The sequence below is a fragment of the Channa argus genome, chromosome 1, assembly GCF_033026475.1.
Source record: "Channa argus isolate prfri chromosome 1, Channa argus male v1.0, whole genome shotgun sequence".
NCBI lineage: Eukaryota > Metazoa > Chordata > Actinopteri > Anabantiformes > Channidae > Channa > Channa argus.
The window spans coordinates 33,837,306-33,856,134 of NC_090197.1; the positions used below are offsets into that span (position 1 = coordinate 33,837,306).

The following is an 18,829-nucleotide window of genomic DNA, read 5'->3' on the forward strand; positions in this document are numbered from 1 at the left end:
ATTATGGGCCTGCTATAAAACATAACACTAAAACACTGTAAATTAAAACGTGGGGACACGCTGTCTCTGCGGGGACGTTTCAACACTTTCACACTCCCCCCTCCCCCTCCCCCTCCCCCTCCTCCTTCCCCCCGCTGCCTGCAGCTTGCAGCCTCAGTTGAGTTGCAGAGCACATTCAGGGTGTTCGCAGGACACAGGGTAGCAGCAGCAGCAGCAGCAGAATTTCTGTCTGGAAATGTGTGTTTTTTTGGTTTTGTTTTTTTAACGGGGTGTTTGTGCCTCTGCCCAACACTTGAGCCATGAAGAGGGGGGCACAGAGCTGCAGAGACCGGCTGGAAGTGGATGTAAGTTAACAAAAACACACACACACACAAGTTTCACTTTGTTTTAGTGTTTTTATCCTGTTTGACTTGCAGACATTGTGCTATTTAAATTCACTCTCTGCTCTCTCTTTGTTTTTTTAACCCAGTTTCACTCAGGCTCCCTCCCCTTTGCCTTGATTTCAACAATTTAGTTTTTCTGATAAATCCTCTTTTTGCCAACAATTAATACATTGGTGCTTTTTTAAAATTCTCACACCATCCTCACACTGCAACAAAATACAGGTGCTTGGCGGGTTGGCAAGTTTCATGATCAAAATTGTCATGCAGCTGTGATAAATCCTTGGAGATAATTAATAATAATTTTCATAATTAATAAAGTTCACTGATTTTTTTAAACTTCATATGCCGTGAATAATTATAGTAGTAATGATTTATTATTTGATTTCAAATACATGTCATGTAGTAAGTTCTTTTCGTGCTATTGTATGAGACAGACTTTATTTAAGCCATTCTGAGTGAGTGCAGCTTTTGTGTTTCTTAAATCACCTTAGTCCTTAACTCTCGTTACTGCTAGAACCATTTTCTGCCGCTTGAGCACTTCTCCATGCAAACTGTTTTCACTGCTTAGCTCCTGTTAACTTTACAGCAGGGGAAATTTCTCTGATGGTGTCACAAAGGCTGTCAATCAACACACAGATACACAAGCAAACTTTACAATTACTTAGTTGTCAAGATTAAATTTCAGTGAAACTGATGAAAAAGCAATAGAAGCTGAACAGAAACCTTGTTGATCAACAGGAAAAGATATGTTCCTCATATTTCTTTTTTTAATGATTATGTCAGTGTTTCTTTTGTTTCTGAAAATACAGTTAAAATAAACATACTGTAGCTGAGGTCTCTGCCCTTTTCCATCCATAGACACACACCTTTGGATCACCAAATTCTTCGCCTGATTGCTTTCTTTAATCTGCCAAATCAGACTAAGTAACAGAAATGCAAACACAGCACAGCTGGTGTGAAGGCCCGAGCTTTTCAAATGGAAACATCCTGCTTCATTGCCACTGGTTTGCACCAAAAACCTCTTTACACCACATTAAATGGATCCACCTAGCGGGTGGAGGTTAGCCTCAGGGAGTGATTAGCCCGTGCAAAGAAACAGATTTCAGCCACGGATACACAGAACCCCCCACCAGCTCCATGCAATCTGTAGCCTACAGTTACAAATGAACTCTGATCTGTCTGTTTTCCCACATTTGTTTAAGCTTTTAAAGCCTTAGTAGAAGTAATCTAAATATCCATAGCATTATGGTTCATATCACATAAATTCAAAACTAGAAATTGTAGCAAATAAAGCCATGCAGTGAAACTTAACTTACAGTGTTATGGACCAGCTATTAAGAGCCTTCCCAGCAAGATACATGTAGGACCTGCTTGGATCTGTTAAAACATAAAGTATGTCTGCTAAACAAAGGGTGCTGCTCTTCACTAGTTTAGCCACGGACACGAGAAAAAGGCCAAAGCAAATATGCAGATACGGGCGATCACTCTGTTGCTTTCAGTAAATAACCTGTTTTTATCTTGCTGCAAGGAGTGTTGCCAAAGTCCACACTAAGGAAGATAAATGTAAAAATGTGTCTGAAAATACAGACCTGTTTAAATCAGTGTCAAACACAAGTGTGTTTTCCACAGTATATGCTGTTTGCATTCATGCATTAATTTCCGCTTGTTGTGGCTTCTGTGTTTTGACAGTGACTAGGGAAAAGGAAGGGAATGGAGATCCGTTATAATTCCTGATGATCATTAAGAAACTGACAGAACAAGCCCTGGCCAATGACAGTGTGCTGTATATTCAGAGAAAAAAGGACAACGTTGAGGGGTGGAGGTGTGACCTCCAGCATATCAGTGGGGGGGAACCTATGTCGGTCTGCTTTGTGATTAACTGCAGCGATGGCAATCGCCAATAAGGAGACGTTTAAAGGAGACAGACGGACGTCGGGGGTCACAACCCCACCAGAAGGCGGGTGGGGTTGGATGATCGTCGCTGGTTGTTTCCTTGCCACCATCTGCATTCGAGCAGTGACCAGGTGTGTGTGTGCGTGTGCGCGCGTGTGTGTGTGTGTGTGTATTAGATGAAGCCCTACAAAAAATCAGCATGATGTAAACTAAAAAGGAATCCTCAAAGTACACAAGCAGTTTTTGAGTTTCTTGGCACTAATACAGCATGCAGTTAAAGTATACAGTAGCTGGTCACCTCAGGGGGCTCCTGTCTTTTACTTTGGTTCTTAACCCCACATTTTTAAGCTGCTAACTTAGCAGCCCCTTGTTTTTTCAACTGAAACCCTGCTGAGATTTTTCATGTGCCCAGTTTTGCCCAGCCACCATGTTCCTTCCATGCTCGGCCTTTGTGTCACTTTATAAACGTTCACAGTAGCTTTCTGATACTATTTTTGGAAGAATAAGAAAATCCAAAGATTATACAAAATACAGATAACATATAAAAACAATATACTAAGATGTGTATGGCAAAGCATAAGTAGTTGTTTGCACTGCCACAAAAACAATAAGAGTAACAGAGACTTTAACAGAGATTTTAATGTATAATTTATTTTTAATATGTATATGGTCACAACTGCTCTTGTCAGGTTCAGTGAGAACGAGGAGTTCTCTCTGTCATTACATAATGGACAATAAAAGTAATTATAATAGGTCAGGGAGTACAGAGCGCTCATTTTGGGAGATATGAATGACAGTCATAAACTGATAAACACCCCACTCAACTCTGACATGGCCCTGACTTCAAATAACACCAACATTGTCTAATAATTATTGCATTAGTCCAGGTCTTAAAATCATGCCCTGACAGTAAAGTAATTTTAATACCTCTGAAACACATTGATTACAAGATTATTTTTCACCATGTCACCTTCTCTGACTTTTAATAACTTCCTGAATATAAGACATTTGTTTTATAGTCTGTACAAGGGAAACTATCATACAAAACCTAATGTCACCAATTTGCCACCTTCTTTTAAGTGGTACTGCCTTGGGTTTTCTCTTAACAAAATCCAAACAAATGAGAAAACTATTTTTGTTCTCATGCTAACAACAGTAACTATCCCTGTTACTGTAACAAGCAACAGACACATAGGATACCTGCACCATGTTCCCTGTGGTAGATGATTTTTACTGATATATTTTCCAGACAATAAAAGCAAAAATAAATGTTTACATTTAGTTTACATTGAAAACAGTGTAGGTTAGCTCTTGTACAGCATCAGATAACCAATATGACTTTCTTGCAATTTCTTATGGTAATAAACATCCTGGTGAAAAAAGTTACCACCTGGATTCTAAGCAAAGAGGCAGGAGCCTTCCTTTAAATAAATACTGCAGTGATTAGTATGTCTTAATTGACCATGTTGGGAGACATATCCCCTGGTCATGGAAAAGTCAAATTATTGGTCTCCATCAAGCAAAGAAAATAACCAAGGAGACACAACTCACTCAAACATCACCACGTCCAGACCTTAAGCCAACTGAGAAACTTGGGGATGTGCTGAAAAGGACTTCATGCAGTGGTTTGACTCTCCCATTAGAGATCTTGGTTAAAAATGAATGTCTGGACAGAAATAAATGTGATACCACTGCAATGCATGCCAAAATCAAAGCTAAAGACAGTCTAATGAAATATTTAGAGTGTGTGACATTTGTTTTTGCAGTGCAAGCAGTGTATAAGCACTAAATCAAAACTTCCCCTGTGTCTTTATCCAGATGTGTTTCTATGTTTTTTGTGGAGTTCCAGATGCAATTTGAGAAGGATTATTCCACCACCGCATGGATCCACAGTCTGGTTGACTCCACCACTATGCTATGTGGTAGGACCACCAACTAGTAATATCTATTATGGAAATTATACTTCTAGACCAGAAATGACTTGAATTTTAGGGAGCCCACTTGTGTGTTTGAAGCACTGATATTTAATAGTGTGCAAACACTTTTTTTTTACAGGTTTAATATATTTTGACATAAACTACAGAATGAACGAATTAACCTGGCACTTGTATTCTGGATTTGTTCATCAGTGTTTGATATAGATCCAGATGCAGATTGAAATTTTCAAGGTATTATTTAATGAACAAGATGTTACAGAGACTGAAATCTGCACACACAATTCTAGAAACTAGACAGTGAAGATAGTACATTTTTAAAGATAGATCTACACCGAAACACAAGTTGTTGCATCAAAAAAAGAAGGGCAAAACGATCTGTTTTGTTTAAATCCCAACAAGATGAATCTATGAAAACTGGTATAAAAAAAATTACTTCTTTTGTTATACCTATGTGTTTGCATGAATCGACTATATGTATAAAACTGCTCAAACATCAGTCAGTGAAGGAATAGTAAATGACACAAACTGTCTTTCTAGCTCCTCTGGGTGGTTTCCTTGGGAACCAGCTCTCTTGCAGAGCTACAGTGATCCTGGGAGGTCTGCTGTCTGCTGCTGGTCTGGTTCTCAGCTCCTTCGCTTCTAGTCTGGAATGTCTCTACATTTTCTTAGGCATCCTCACAGGTACATTAGCACATCACCACCCATGAGATCCATAACAATCAGTAACCATCATTGTGCACTCCATTACAACTCCCGGATGATGCATAATATCTAACCTTCACACCACAAACACATAACACCATATGGAGGGAGAACAGATACATATATGTTTAGATTATAGAAGTTGTTTAGTTTATGAGGACAATGACTCATGCATGGCTCACGTGATTTAAGTTTAGTATTTTCATAGCTGAAGTTTTGCTGTTATCATGCACAGATTTTATTATCCATTTTTGATGGGCTTTTTTGCCAAATGTTTCAAATAATGTATAGTTTCACATCATTAAATGGATCTGAGTCAGCTGTCTCACTGAAGTTTGTCTTTTGAAAGTGACAGAATTCTTATGTGCATTCATAGGTGGTGACAGGGTGGGGCTGAATGGGGCTATATTCCCACCAAAAACATAGTTGTCCCACCAAGAATCATCTGATGTTTGGAATACAAAATCATGTTTTTTCTATTTGCCTTGTTTACCCCCGTTCCTCCTGTTATTGGTCCAATAGCGCCCCAATTACCATAGCAACCAAGCAGCTGAAGTAATTTACATGTTACTCAGCCTGCACAGCGTGTTCTCGGTGAACTCAGCTGACAGTAGACTACCCTTTACATGAATGCAACACAATGTTCAGCACTTCTAGTGCAACAGATGGATTCTGATTCTCTGAAAACACCACTAGCCGACATGGTCTTGAACAAATTATTGTCCCACAATCACCTGAAGTGTGGGTAACCCATCACAGAGTCCCGTTCTGTAAACGCTGCTGGTTGTTGACTGCGTAGCTTCGCTGCTTCCATGCCTGTACCTTTTGGCACTTAAAAAAATCCAAATAAAACGGCAGTTATTTTCAGCACCCTCTGCGTGTAAATTACCTTGAAACTTATTCTGCAATAGATGACAAAAGAATTACATTAGGCCCTTAATCCTAAGGACTACGTTTTTATTTTATGTGTATGTGCACATCTTGCAGTGGTCAGTGCACCTGACTTTAATATTTTGCTCTTAAATCTCAGTGAAGCAGAAAGGCTATTTATTAGTGTATTTAATAGATTTTTTTCTTTAGCCTTATGGTAATTTATGGTTTATTTACTTCATCTTGTCCCCACCAGGAAAAACTATCTGGCACTGCATATTTCTGCTTTGGTGACACTACACCAGTTACTGTCTTTTAAAAACAAAGACTGTACACACTTTGAATTATAGAAACGCAGTTTATCCTCCTTTGGAGCCCGAATGCATTTTCTGTATATTGGACAAAAGTGTTTGCCAAGTGAATGTAATTTAATGCATACATACATACCTCATTCTGCTTTTAGCAACTTCTGTTCATATTTGTTAAACTACAAACCCCTTTATCCATCCTCTGCAGGTCTTGGCTTTGCCCTTAGTTACACACCAGCTGTTGCAATGGTTGGGAGGTACTTCAGCGAGAAGAAAACTCTGGCTTATGGCATTGCTCTGTCAGGTAGAGAGATCTTCACTTACCTTTTTTGTTTTCTTGTTTGTCTTGTTTACCCTACTTTCTCGTTTTCTCTTTACTTCTACCACATATAACCTTTCAAACTTTAGTATGTTTTTTAAGTTCCTCTACATTTGTTTCTCCTTTTCACTTCTTGCCTTGTTTCATTCTACGGAATCTTATTTCATCTCATCTGCAGGCAGTGGGATTGGGACTTTTATCCTGGCTCCTGCAGTCCAGCTGCTTATAGAACATTACTCCTGGAGAGGAGCTCTGCTCATCCTGGGAGGATTTGTGTCCAACCTGTGTGTGTGTGGTGCTCTGATGAGGCCACTGGAACCAAGAGGAGGTGAAATGTAAGTCTTCAGCTCTATAGTTTTCAGGTCTGAGAAAATGATGATGACAAGAAAGTGGTAATAAGAGAAGTCTTTTAAATAATGCAGAAATGTTCAGCGTATGACAAGTGATGGACTAGTAGGAGGTTCCCAGAGTGTCACTACAGGAAGACTAGGAAGGAAACTACAGGTAGTCACTGCTCCTGGCAGAGAGATCCATATAGTTGCTTTGAATTTTTGGTTCAAATGCAGATTAAACAGACAACATATAGTGTGCTGCTTTGTACAACTTAATGGTGCCAGTGGGTGAAGTGTTGAACTTTGGATGAAGCCATGCTAACTTGTTCTGCTTCAGGTTTGTTTTTCCATAACCATGCTTCCTAAAACCCCCTAATTTAGCGCTAAAGTATTTTAAAATCAGTTTTGTTAATATATTTTGTTATCTCCTGTTCCATGTTAAGGACTACAACTAACCAAGACACTGAACAAGTACCTGCTGACTGCAGTCAAGTGGAGCCAAAGCACCTGGAAATAAACAAATTAAAGGATCCTCAAGGGCTACTCATTGCAAACAGAGTGTGCAAAAACTTTGCACTTGAAAAAAACAAACTAGGTCAGGGGAACATAGCCCTGCTTTCAAGCCCCAGCATGCCTGAAATGAGGTTAACAGGTATAAAGACAGCTGAATGCCTTTTACTTAGCAATAAACTAACAGAGACAATACTAGAGGAGATCAAACTCTCATATCCTAAATTAACTAATGAAAGCATGGTTGAGGATCTAAAATTGGTGGAAAGCATGAACCTGAACAATAAGTTGACTTACACTGATGCCAAGATAGAAGATTCTGGATTTCCAGAAGATGAACCAGCAGATGACTGTAACTTAGATGATACGGTTAGCCCTTCTCTAGATCCTTTAACAAACACTAAATCATCGTCTAGAGGCCTCTGCTCTTGTCTCGAGGCCAGGGAAGAATTTGGATTCCTCTTGATGCCGGATTTCCTGATTTTGTCAGTGTCCTTCCTGTTTTTGGCATATGGCTGCGGGGCTCCAGTAGTTTATCTAGTTCCTTATGCCATCAGTGTGGGAGTGGAGCATAAGCACGCTGCCTTCTTGATGTCCATATTTGGAGTCAGCGGCATTGTTGGCAACATCACCTTTGGTTGGATCATGGACAGGAAGTAAGTATGGGCTGTGTGAAATAAATGGCAGGTATTTAGAGCCTGATACTGAAAGACTTCCTTCTCTCTAGGTGTCTGAAGAGATATCGCTTGCTGAGCTACATGGTGGCGATTGGCATGGAGGGCCTCTGCTGTATGTTCATGCCCGTCCTTCATTCCTTCTCACTCCTGGTTCCATTTTCCATACTGTATGGATACTTTGATGGGGCGTATGTTGCACTCATCCCAGTGGTGACCTCTGACATTGTGGGCTCCACCTATCTTACCTCTGCTCTGGGTATGGTCTACTTCCTCCATGCCATCCCCTATCTAGTCAGTCCACCAATAGGAGGTAAGGGTTCAGGAATTTATCACAAATCCTTTTTATGTTTGAATGTGTCTTCTGAAATTAATGTGGGTATTATTGTTGCAATAGTTTTGAGATTATTTCAATGTGGTTTCCTTCCTATTTCGAAGCTAATATTAGTTCTAGTTTCTCAAGCATCTGTCCATCTTTCTCTTTACTGAAAATAAAGAGTGCTGTAAGTTGTGTAGCATGAAAGCTAGGGATTATTCTCATTATTAGTCTTTTGATTATTTTCTTAGTCAGATATCTTGTGTCCAATGTCATGTTTAGTCTCATCAAATGTATTATATCATATCATATATGTCATATATATCATAGCTATATAACAAAGAAAATCATTATATTCTCCGATTTGAGATGTGTTGGTAATTAAATGTTTTTATTTTTGCTTAAAAATAGCAAATAATTAATTGATGATAAAAGTAGTTGAATAATGTTCTGTCAATCCACTGTTACATTTTTAGTGCCGTTAAGGATTAAAACTGAGTTCAGTTCCATTTTACTACATGTGTTCCTGCAAGAAGTTGTACACAGTTGCACTTAACCTTAGGAAGTCAAATTTTTTCTCAGCCAGATGTCATCTTAAAGTCAGATAATACATTTGAACTTTGCCCTTAAAGGACTGTGTCTTTTCTGCTTCTCCAGGTTGGTTAGTAGACAAGACGGGAAACTACACAGCAACCTTCTACCTCAGTGGGGTTTCTTTTATGCTCAGCTCTGTGGTCCTAGCAGCTGCAACGTTAGTCAGACACTGCTGGAAGTCTAAGTCTAACTCAGCTGGGAAATTAGGCCCCAGTCCCACTGCTGCAGCTCAGCTGGGCATCATATGACATGCCACTCAAGATGTAACTTCTCTGTCTGCACTGATATGCACCTCACCACTGCTCACCATAGGTTTATAGAGAATAAATAAGAGCAGAGGTTTTCATGTGCGCCAAATGCTGATGATGTGACCACTGAGCTCAAGCTCAGCAAGAATAGTGCCCAGAAGAACCAAAGCTGTCAGAACTTTGTGCCTTTTTTAAAGAAATCCTGTTGTGATTTTAAAACTAAAGCGCTTCCCTTACTTTATGGAAACTCATATTTGCAATTTGCTGTTATATTTCTAAACTGTTTATTGAAGGAATAATTACTTAGTTAATTTTCAAACATTTACCACCTTTCTAATTGATTATGTTGGACATCTCACTATATGTGAGATCACTACACTTTGCAAGTAGCACTGTATGTCGGTTCACATTATGGCCAAAATCAGTGTCAACAGGTAAAACTAAAAAACTAGTTCAAGGCAATTATAGTCACGTGCACAATTAAACTAATAATCTGAAAAATTACCATGATAAGAGTGCTCATATAATTTTAGTATTTGTTTTACTATGTCAGTTCTCTGTAGTCTTTGCTATTTGTGTTATTCATATACATGTATAATCAACATGTTTAAAAGAAAGGTTTTAAACAATCACAAGTGCAACTGCAGACTGAGAATAAACAAGGAATTGTTTCTTTCTATGAAACTATGCTGACCAAAAATAAGATAATAGAGATCATTTTCAGCTGAGTTTGCTATAAAATTATAATCAATCATAAACAAGTTTTAGTGGAACTTTAGTGGTCACTAGGTACATTTAATTATTTTACCAATCTGATAAAGATTGCACTACTTGTGGTTGTAACAATATGAAACATTTATTCTGCAGTTCACCAGAGAAGGCATCAATGGAGCTGGTCTCCCAGGATAAATTTAAAAAACATTAACCAGGTAATTTTTACCAACAGCCTTTAAAACCAACACCTTTTACTTTTTTTTTTTTTTTTTAATTTGTGATCCATCTGCTCTGGGTCATGGGACTTTGGGACTCTTATACACAGACATATCAAAACATACGAGAGCAGGATGCACATGTATGGCCTTTAGATGCCTTTGTGAAGCTCTGGCCATGATGCACATTTTCCTTTATGGTATTATTTACATTATTTGTGCAATAACCACACTTAATGAGACTTACTGCCATACATTTCGAGACTTCCTGTATCAAGTATCGTGTGTTTAAAAACAAAACAAAACACAACGCCTCATTGGGTTTCATATAACTTGATAAAATGTGATTGGCTTTAAGTCATATCTGCAGGTAAAAACATTGTTATGTGGAGAGAAAGGGTAGAACTCCCTTGCAAATCTGGACAGAAGAAAATGAAATCTGGACTGTCAATACTTATTTAACTTTCTTTAAACTTGTAAGAAATGTCAACATTGGGACCACAGGGTGTAAATTTAAATGCAATTTAGAAAGAATGTGAACATCTGTTTCACACATCTTTTTACAATGACCATTAACCAATTTTGTTTTAATCGTTACGAATATATTACAATAGTATGGTTGTGTTTACTGCAAATCATAACTTTTTCATATAAATTCACACATTGTCCAATTTTCCATCAGGCATCATCATGCCAGTGCTGTATGTGTAGATTTGGGGTTCTTTCATCTTATTGTGTTTTTCTCGTGTTTTCTAAAGTTAGGGAGGTATAGCTATTTTTATTTAGGTTCTTTGGTTACAGGTAGATGATATTTGGCTTTGCCTATTGAGAAGTTACAATCAATGTTTCCCTTAATTTACAACGCTCTAAATAAACACAAAAATCATAACTGAGAACGTTGAGCTTTAATTATGTCTCTGGTCACCCCCTGGACGGGGAGTAATAGTTTTGGTAAATAAAGAGAACGAAGTGTTTCTGTGTGGGTGTTTTATGTTGAAGTAGCACATTCTATTACAAAGGCTGTGTGAATATTTAGATTTTTTTTCGAAAGTTCGGTAGTAACCATTTTAGCCAAAGACAATACAGCATTTTGGTGACAACGTCAGAAACGTCAGCGAAGCAGTGCCGTTAGGAACAGGTATTGCGTCGTTATCGGTTACCCAGGCAGCTCGTACCTTCGGCTCAATCAAAGCTCAACGTCGGCTAATTGTTTATGCTATATTCCCCCCTACTCTCAATTTATGCTACCCATTGTTTTTACATCTACCCCAGCTGGGGAGGGAAGCTCAACAGGAAGTAATTTTACAGGAGGTAAACATTACCCGAAGGGGCTGATAAATTTCTACACACTACCTTTATCAACGCAGCTGTGGCAGCAGATTGCTTTACCTTCTCCTTTAAAATGTCAGCACAATCTTATTTCTTTACGATTCCATCTGCTTGAGCAATGCTTCCTGTGCCTGTTGCAGCACTGTGCTCCCACCACCTAATATAACTGGGACCTGAAGCTCACCACAATGAGCACAGTGACATCTGAGCAATCAATCAGCACCTAACATTACTTAAGGGCCTCCAATACACAGGGTTAGTGGTACATGAACACTTAACTGGGAGGGACTGATCTTAGACTCTTGGTTATAAAAAAAAAAAATGTCATCATGCCAAAATACTGGCATTTCCAAGTTTTTCAAAGTTTCCAGAACAGGTGTACATTGCATCACTGCAAAGCACAAGGAAACACTTCTTCTTCTTTTCCTTTCGGCTGCTCCCTTTCAGGGGTTGCCACAGCGAATCATGTGCCTCCATCTAACTCTATCCTCTGCATCCTCTTCACTCACACCAACTAACTTCATGTCCTCCCTCACTACATCCATAAATCTCCTCTTTGGTCTTCCTCTAGACCTCCTGCCTGGCAGCTCCAACCTCAGCATCCTTCTACCGATATATTCACAGTTTGTCCTCTGAACATGTCCAAACCACCTCAATCTGGCCTCTCTGACTTTATCTCCAAAACATCTAACATGAGCTGTCCCTCTGATGTACTCATTCCTGATCCTGTCCATCCTCGTCACTCCCAAAGAGAACCTCAACATCTTAAGCTCTGCTACCTCCAGCTCTGCCTCCTGTCTTTTCTTCAGTGCCACTGTCTCTAAGCCGAACAACATTGCTGGTCTCACCACCGTCTTGAACACCTTTCCTTTCATTCTCTCTGATACTACTTTATCACACAACACACCTGACACTTTTCTCCACCCATTCCAACCTGCCTGCACTCGCCTCTTCACCTCTTTTCCACACTCACCGTTGCTCTGAACTGTTGACCCTAAGTACTTAAAGTCCTGCACCTTCTTCACCTCTGCTCCCTGTAACCTCACCATTCCACCTGGGTCCCTCTCATTGACACACATGTATTCTGTCTTTCTGCTTCATTCCTCTGTTTTCCAGAGCAGACCTCCACCTCTCTAGATTTTCCTCCACCTGCTCCCTGCTCTCACTACAAATAACAATGTCATCTGCAAACATCATAGTCCAGGGAGATTCTTGTCTAACCTCATCTGTCAGTCTGTCCATCACCAGACCAAACAAGAAGGGGCTCAAAGCCGATCCTTGATGCAGACCCACCTCCACCTTGAACTCCTCTGTCACACCTACAGCACACCTCACCACTGTCTTACAGCTCTCATACATGTCCTGCACCACTCTAACATACTTCTCTGCCACTCCAGACGTCCTCATACAATACCACAGCTCCTCTCTCGGCACCCTGTCATACGCTTTCTCTAAATCTACGAAGACACAATGCAACTCCCTATGACCCTCTCTGTACTTCTCCATCAGCGTCCTAAAAGCAAATACTGCATCTGTTGTACTCTTTCTAGGCATGAAACCATATTGCTGCTCACAAATACTCACCTCTGCCCTTAGCCGAGCTTCCACTACTCTTTCCCACAACTTCATTGTGTGACTCATCAGCTTTATTCCTCTGTAGTTGCCACAGCTCTGCACATCTCCCTTGTTCTTAAAAATTGGTACCAGTACACTTCTCCTCCAGTCCTCTGCCATCCTATCACTCTCCAAGATCTTGTTAAACAAACTAGTCAAAAACTCTACTGCCACCTCTCCTAGACACTTTCATACCTCCACAGGTATTTCATCAGGACCAACTGCCTTTCCGCTCTTCATCCTCTTCAATGTCCTCCTCACTTCACTCTTACTAATCTTTGCTACTTCCTGCTCCACACCAGTCACCTCTTCTACTTTTCGTTCCATTTCATTTTCCTCGTTCATCAACTCTTCAAAGTACTCCTTCCATCTTCCCATCACACTCCTGGCACCTGTCAATACATTTCCATCCTTATCTTTAATCACCCTAACCTGCTGCACATCCTTTCCATCTCTATCTCTTTGTCTGGCCAACCTGTACAAATCCACCTCTCCCTCTTTAGTGTCCAACCTAGCATACAAGTCCTCATATGCTCTTTGTTTGGCCTTTGCCACCTCTATCTTCACCTTACGCTGTATCTCCCTGTACTCCTGTCTACTCTCTTCAGTCCTCTCAGTGTCCCACATCTTCTTAGCTAACCTCTTTCTCTGTATACACTCCTGAACTTCCTCGTTCCACCACCAAGTCTCCTTGTCCGCTTTCCTCTTTCCAGATGACACACCGAGTACCCTCCTACCTGTCTCCCTGATCAAATTAGCTGTAGTAGTCCAGTCATCTGGAAGCACCTCCAAACAACCCAGAGTCTGTCTCAGCTCCTCCCTGAAAACTGAACGACATTCTTCCTTTTTCAACTTCCACCACTTCGTCCTCTGCTCTGCCTTAGTCCTCCTTATCTTCCTCACCACCAGCATCATTTTACACACCACCATCCTGTGTTGTCTGGCTACACTCTCCCCTACCAATGCTTTACAGTCACTGATCTCTTTCAGATTACAACGTCTACACAAGATGTAGTCTACCTGAGTGCTTCTCCCTCCGCTCTTGTACGTCACCCTATGTTCCTGCCTCTTCTGAAAGAAAGTGTTTACTACAACCATTTCCATCCTCTTTGCAAAGTCAACCACCATCTGACCTTCTGCGTTCCTGTCCTGAACACCAAACCTGCCCATAATAGTCTCATCATCTCTGTTCCCTTCACCTACATGCCCATTGAAATCTGCACCAATAACCACTCTCTCACCTGTGGAGATGCTCTGCATCACTTCATCTAACTCACTCCAGAATTTCTCCTTCTCTTCTAACTCACATCCTACCTGTGGGGCATAACCACTCACAACATTGAACATCACCCCTTCAACTTCCAGCTTCAGACTCATCAACCTGTCTGATGCTCTTTTCACCTCTAGAACATTCCTCACAAAATCCTCTTTCAATATAACTCCTACTCCATTTCTCTTCCTATCTGACCCATGGTAAAACAACTTGAACCCCGCTCCTAAGCTTCTAGCCTTGCTACCGTTCCACCTGGTCTCCTGGACACACAGTATGTCCACCTTCCTTCTCTGCATCATGTCGATCAACTCCCTAGCCTTCCCTGTCATAGTACCAACATTCAAAGTCCTTACTGTCAGTCCTACATTCTTAGCTTTCGTCTTCTCTCTCTGCCTACGAACACACCTTCCTCCTCTTCTTCTTCGTCTTCGACCAACAGTAGTCCAATTTCCACCGGTACTCTGTAGGTCAACAGCACCGGTGGCGGTCGTTGTTAACCCGGGCCCCGACCGATCCGGTATGGAAGTCTTTGTCACGATTCGCAAAAGCACAAGGAAACACATTTTGTTGAAAACAAACATGGACATGGTTGACAGTGCAAGATTTCAAAAACGTTGGAGAGCAAAAGAGAGATGTCAACAAGGATCTCTGCTAAACTGGGCTCTTCTTGACCTGATGTTTTTAAGGAAGACTTTTAAAGAAGTTTCTTAATTGTGGAGAGCGTCAATGTCATCGTCAAAGAAAAACTCCATTGCTCATACATTAAAGCTAGACTGGAGTTATCCTGTAAACATTTGAAACATGGGGATAAGTTTTGGAAATCTGTCCCATGGTCCGATGAGACTAAACATGAGCTGTTTGTACACATGACTGCTGCTTTTGTTTGGTGAAGGAAGAAAGAGGCCTTCAACCATATAATCCGAGTTCCCAGTTATATCACTGTGGGAGCAGAGTGCTGCAACATGACATTGACGCTCAGGCGTCATTTGGGCAAAAAATCATGTGGGCTGATAAATTTGCCCATCTCGCTGCATATGGCATAAAGCAAACCAGAACATTTATTTTACATTCCAAAATGTACCAAGTAGGGGCCTTAACACTGAAGAATGTTTTACTATGTAAAGTTAGATAAATGATAAAACATTGGGCAGAGTTTTATTTAAATGTTCCATAGTTCCTTGGGAGCTAATGATTGTGACCTTAGCTTAATTTTCTTTATAAACTTATGGTTTTCTTTTTCTTTGACTCTTTCTGTATTTTAAAACATTATTTTATTAGTATACCTAGTTTAATTTATACTAGGTAATTTATACTATATATTTATGAGAAAAATTACAAAAGTAAAAGTTTTATATGTTGTACTTGTACACTTCATTTTCACTTTTTACTGCTTACTGAGATTTCTGAGAAGAACGAAGAACACTTGTAAGTTACAGATGTGTACTGCTGCCATCCTCCATTTTACAGTAATTCTTAAAGTGAAATACTGCTCTCTGTTGGAGATGTAACTGAAAAACATCTATATTTAAATTCCCAAAGCTTTAGATGAAAGGCATATTTGCCCAGTATTAGAAAAATCTAACATTTTTCTGTATTATTGGTCATTAGGGCTTATAACAAATAAAGAACTTAATGCCCTTACATTTTTCTCCATGTCAGCCTTACCCTGCTTAGCCTGCAGTGCCAAAAGCAACACTGCTTTTGTACAGTGTCTGATGGGCAGCAATTGTCATTTGAATCTCATGTCTGATACGCAACAGTAACAAACCCAGTAACAGCATGATTGCGCATCTGCAAACCTTGAAATAAATAACGAAAATATACTGTAACCAATTTTTATCCAGTATCATATGTTTGTCTGTTCCTGTTTTGGTGCTATGCCATATAATGCTTATGGCCAGAGGTACTCTGTGCCAGCAGGCAAGGCAGGAAACTGCTTGGGGTCCCTGGGGGCAAAAATTAAACCATGTACAACACTGACTGTGTGCAAAGTTTGCTATGACACTACAGGTCGCAGACCTCCTTGGACTTGGAAACGCTTCCAAAATGGATCAAATTTATTATTTTCCTCAAAAGTCTACAAACAATATCCCATAATTACAATGTGAAAGAAGATTGTTTGAAATCTTTGCAAATGTATTAAATATAAAAAAAATGGGGGGGAAAACATCACATGTACATAAGTATTCATGGCCTTTGCATGACACTTAAAATTGAGCTCTGGTGGGTCCTGTTTCCACTGATCATCCTTGAGATATTTCTACAACTTGTTTGCAGTCCACCTGTGTGAAGCTCAGTTGATTGAATATGATTTGGAAGAACATACACCTGTCTATATGAGGTAAATGGTCACTTATATAGCGCTTTTATCCAAAGCGCTTTACAATGTTGATTCCCATTCAAGGTGCTCACCTGACCCACTGGGAGCAACTTGGGGTTCAGTGTCTTACCCAAGGACACTTTTACATGTAGCCTGGAGTGGGGATCCAACCACTGACTCTGTGGTCCATGGTCAACTGAATTATCAACTGAGCTACAGCTGCCCCATGTGCCCCATAAGGTCCCACAATTAACAGTGCATGTCAGAGCACAAACAAAGCCATGAAGTCCAAGGAATTGTCTGTAGATCTCCGAGACAGGATTATATCAAGGCACAGATCTGGAGAAGGGTACAGAAATATTTCTACTAGAGTATAGTGTATTTTTATTTATTTGTATTATTATCCTTTGAGTTCGGGGTCGCCACTGTGGATCGTTTGTCCTAATGTTGGCACAGTTTTTTACGCCAGATGCCCTTTCTGACACAACCCTCCCCATTTTCTACTGGGCTTAGGACCGGCACTGCACAACTGGGGGTTGGGATGGGCTGTTGTGGGTTCAGTGTCCTGCCCAGCGACACCAGGGACATGTGGTCGGGAAGAGCAGGGGGCAAACCTCTGATCTATGGTCGGTAGGCAACCAACTGAGCTACTGCCGCCCACTTCTAGCCTGTAGTGTACTCCTCAGTTGTAAATAGTAAATGTCTATTGACCATGTCCATGACTCAGTGGGGAAGGAGTTTTTTTTTTTCTGTAGCGTTAATACTTGCCCTTAAAAACGTGAAATACGTATAACAAGGCACATAACAGAAAGCATTAACTAAATTACCGGCACATTTACTCTTTTTCGTGTGTGTGTGTTGCAGATCTAGGTTTCTGCAGACATTGCTCATCAGCCCTCATTTGCTGGTGGCCCTCACTTCCTCTTGACAAAGTTCCACAACTTGTGCTGCACCTGCTATGATGGTACATGGGCGAATGAGTATATTCACTAGAGGGCAGTACACCATTGTCTTTGCACATTCACTATGTCAATGACTTTGTCAATCTGATAATTTTCATAGATAAAGAAACAAGTTTATTCAAAACAAATATTTCAACAGAACACATAATTGAGGAAGTGAAAATGCAGCTGGGTGTTGAAGATAAAATCCGTGAACAAATGACTCTTAAACAAACTCATCTCTATCTATGCTGTCGTTAGAAAGATCTAAATTGTAATTGTTTAATTGAGCTGCATAATTAAATAAGCTTAAATGATTTTAGTCCCTTTAAATGTATTTTTTTATTACACATTATCTCTATATAGAGATATATCTATTAGATATTGTCACAGTACTATTAATTTAACTTTTAAATAAAAATAAATATAGAAACATACTGTTTCACAATTGTGAACATATTGACAATAATTAGCTTACTTGATAATAGTGTATATTTTCTGCACCAGATTTAGATTCACACATACGCAGCACACACACTAAAGACTGTTGGTAGTTGAATGTGCTTTGTATGATGTAGGACTGTTCTGTATGTTGTCACCTTTTGTCACCCTTATGCATAAGTGTGTTTTCGCATTCAGAATATTGTGTTTGTATAGGTATTTGTGTACTGCGTTTGTGTATGTGTGTGCTTGTGTGTTCACTTAAGAAACATCCCGTTCTGGGTGCATCCGCCCCCACACGGGGAACCCTGCATTGTTCCGTTGTTGCAACCACCGTTCTGTGTTTTCTCTGCATCCTCAAACATGACGTGTGTCTACTCATCGTATTGCCAGCCTGTATTTAGGTTTTATTTAATTAGTCTCCTAACTTTTATTATATTGTTTTTTCTGGTTAATTTTTGGCAACTAATTTTAGGTTTTATTTCTGCATAGTCTTTATTTAATGGGAATGATTCATCACTCCACACCAGTGGGTGTGCGTCAGTCAGAATTTAAGTCATTTTCAGTTCCTCTAAACATGTTTTATCAAAATGAGGCTTGTTCAAGGCTATAACAATGTAAGCCTATTTGGTATTTCATGTAGGCAAATCTATAGCTTTAGATCAGAGTGAAACCAGATATTCATTTGCCTGAATCCTATGTTAAATAATAAAAAATGAGAACACTTGCAGTAAAACAATTTATAGTCATTATTGCCATTCAAAAAGCTGTATTTTTATGTCACAATTGTTTTTTGCAGTGCCCTTAGAGGTTGGCTGGTGTGAGAAAGGAATGTTGACAGCCTGTCTATAAAAAGGGAGCTACGTGAAAACCTTTGTGGTCTGCCTGTAGATGCA

General features: G+C 39.9%; 2 protein-coding genes across 3 annotated transcripts in view; both read left to right on the forward strand.

Moving 5' to 3' along the window:
* pank1a (pantothenate kinase 1a) overlaps window positions 1-18,829 on the forward strand; it is a 283,668-nt gene that overhangs the window by 23,219 nt on the left and 241,620 nt on the right. The gene's annotated exons all lie outside the window — the stretch shown is intronic.
* Window positions 150-10,989, forward strand: LOC137132123 (monocarboxylate transporter 12-B-like). Of its 2 annotated transcripts, XM_067514244.1 has the most exons (9): window positions 150-344; window positions 2,073-2,407; window positions 4,095-4,198; window positions 4,751-4,894; window positions 6,302-6,397; window positions 6,591-6,747; window positions 7,188-7,910; window positions 7,982-8,241; window positions 8,902-10,989. In XM_067514244.1, exons 2-9 carry the CDS (start codon window positions 2,271-2,273, stop codon window positions 9,084-9,086), a joined length of 1,806 nt encoding a protein of 601 aa, XP_067370345.1. In that variant the 5' UTR covers window positions 150-344; window positions 2,073-2,270; the 3' UTR covers window positions 9,087-10,989. The 2 variants fall into 2 exon arrangements, with proteins under 2 accessions (XP_067370345.1, XP_067370356.1); XM_067514255.1 differs by lacking the exon at window positions 150-344 and having other exon boundaries at window positions 2,268-2,407; window positions 4,126-4,198.

Excerpts from the sequence above, each read along its gene's own strand:
- LOC137132123 (XM_067514244.1), top strand. The coding sequence starts at position 2,271 with ATGGCAATCGCCAATAAGGAGACGTTTAAAGGAGACAGACGGACGTCG. Across the intron at positions 7,911-7,981 it reads GGTTGGATCATGGACAGGAA|GTGTCTGAAGAGATATCGCT; the intron begins GTAAGTATGGGC and ends CCTTCTCTCTAG. Across the intron at positions 8,242-8,901 it reads AGTCAGTCCACCAATAGGAG|GTTGGTTAGTAGACAAGACG; the intron begins GTAAGGGTTCAG and ends CTGCTTCTCCAG.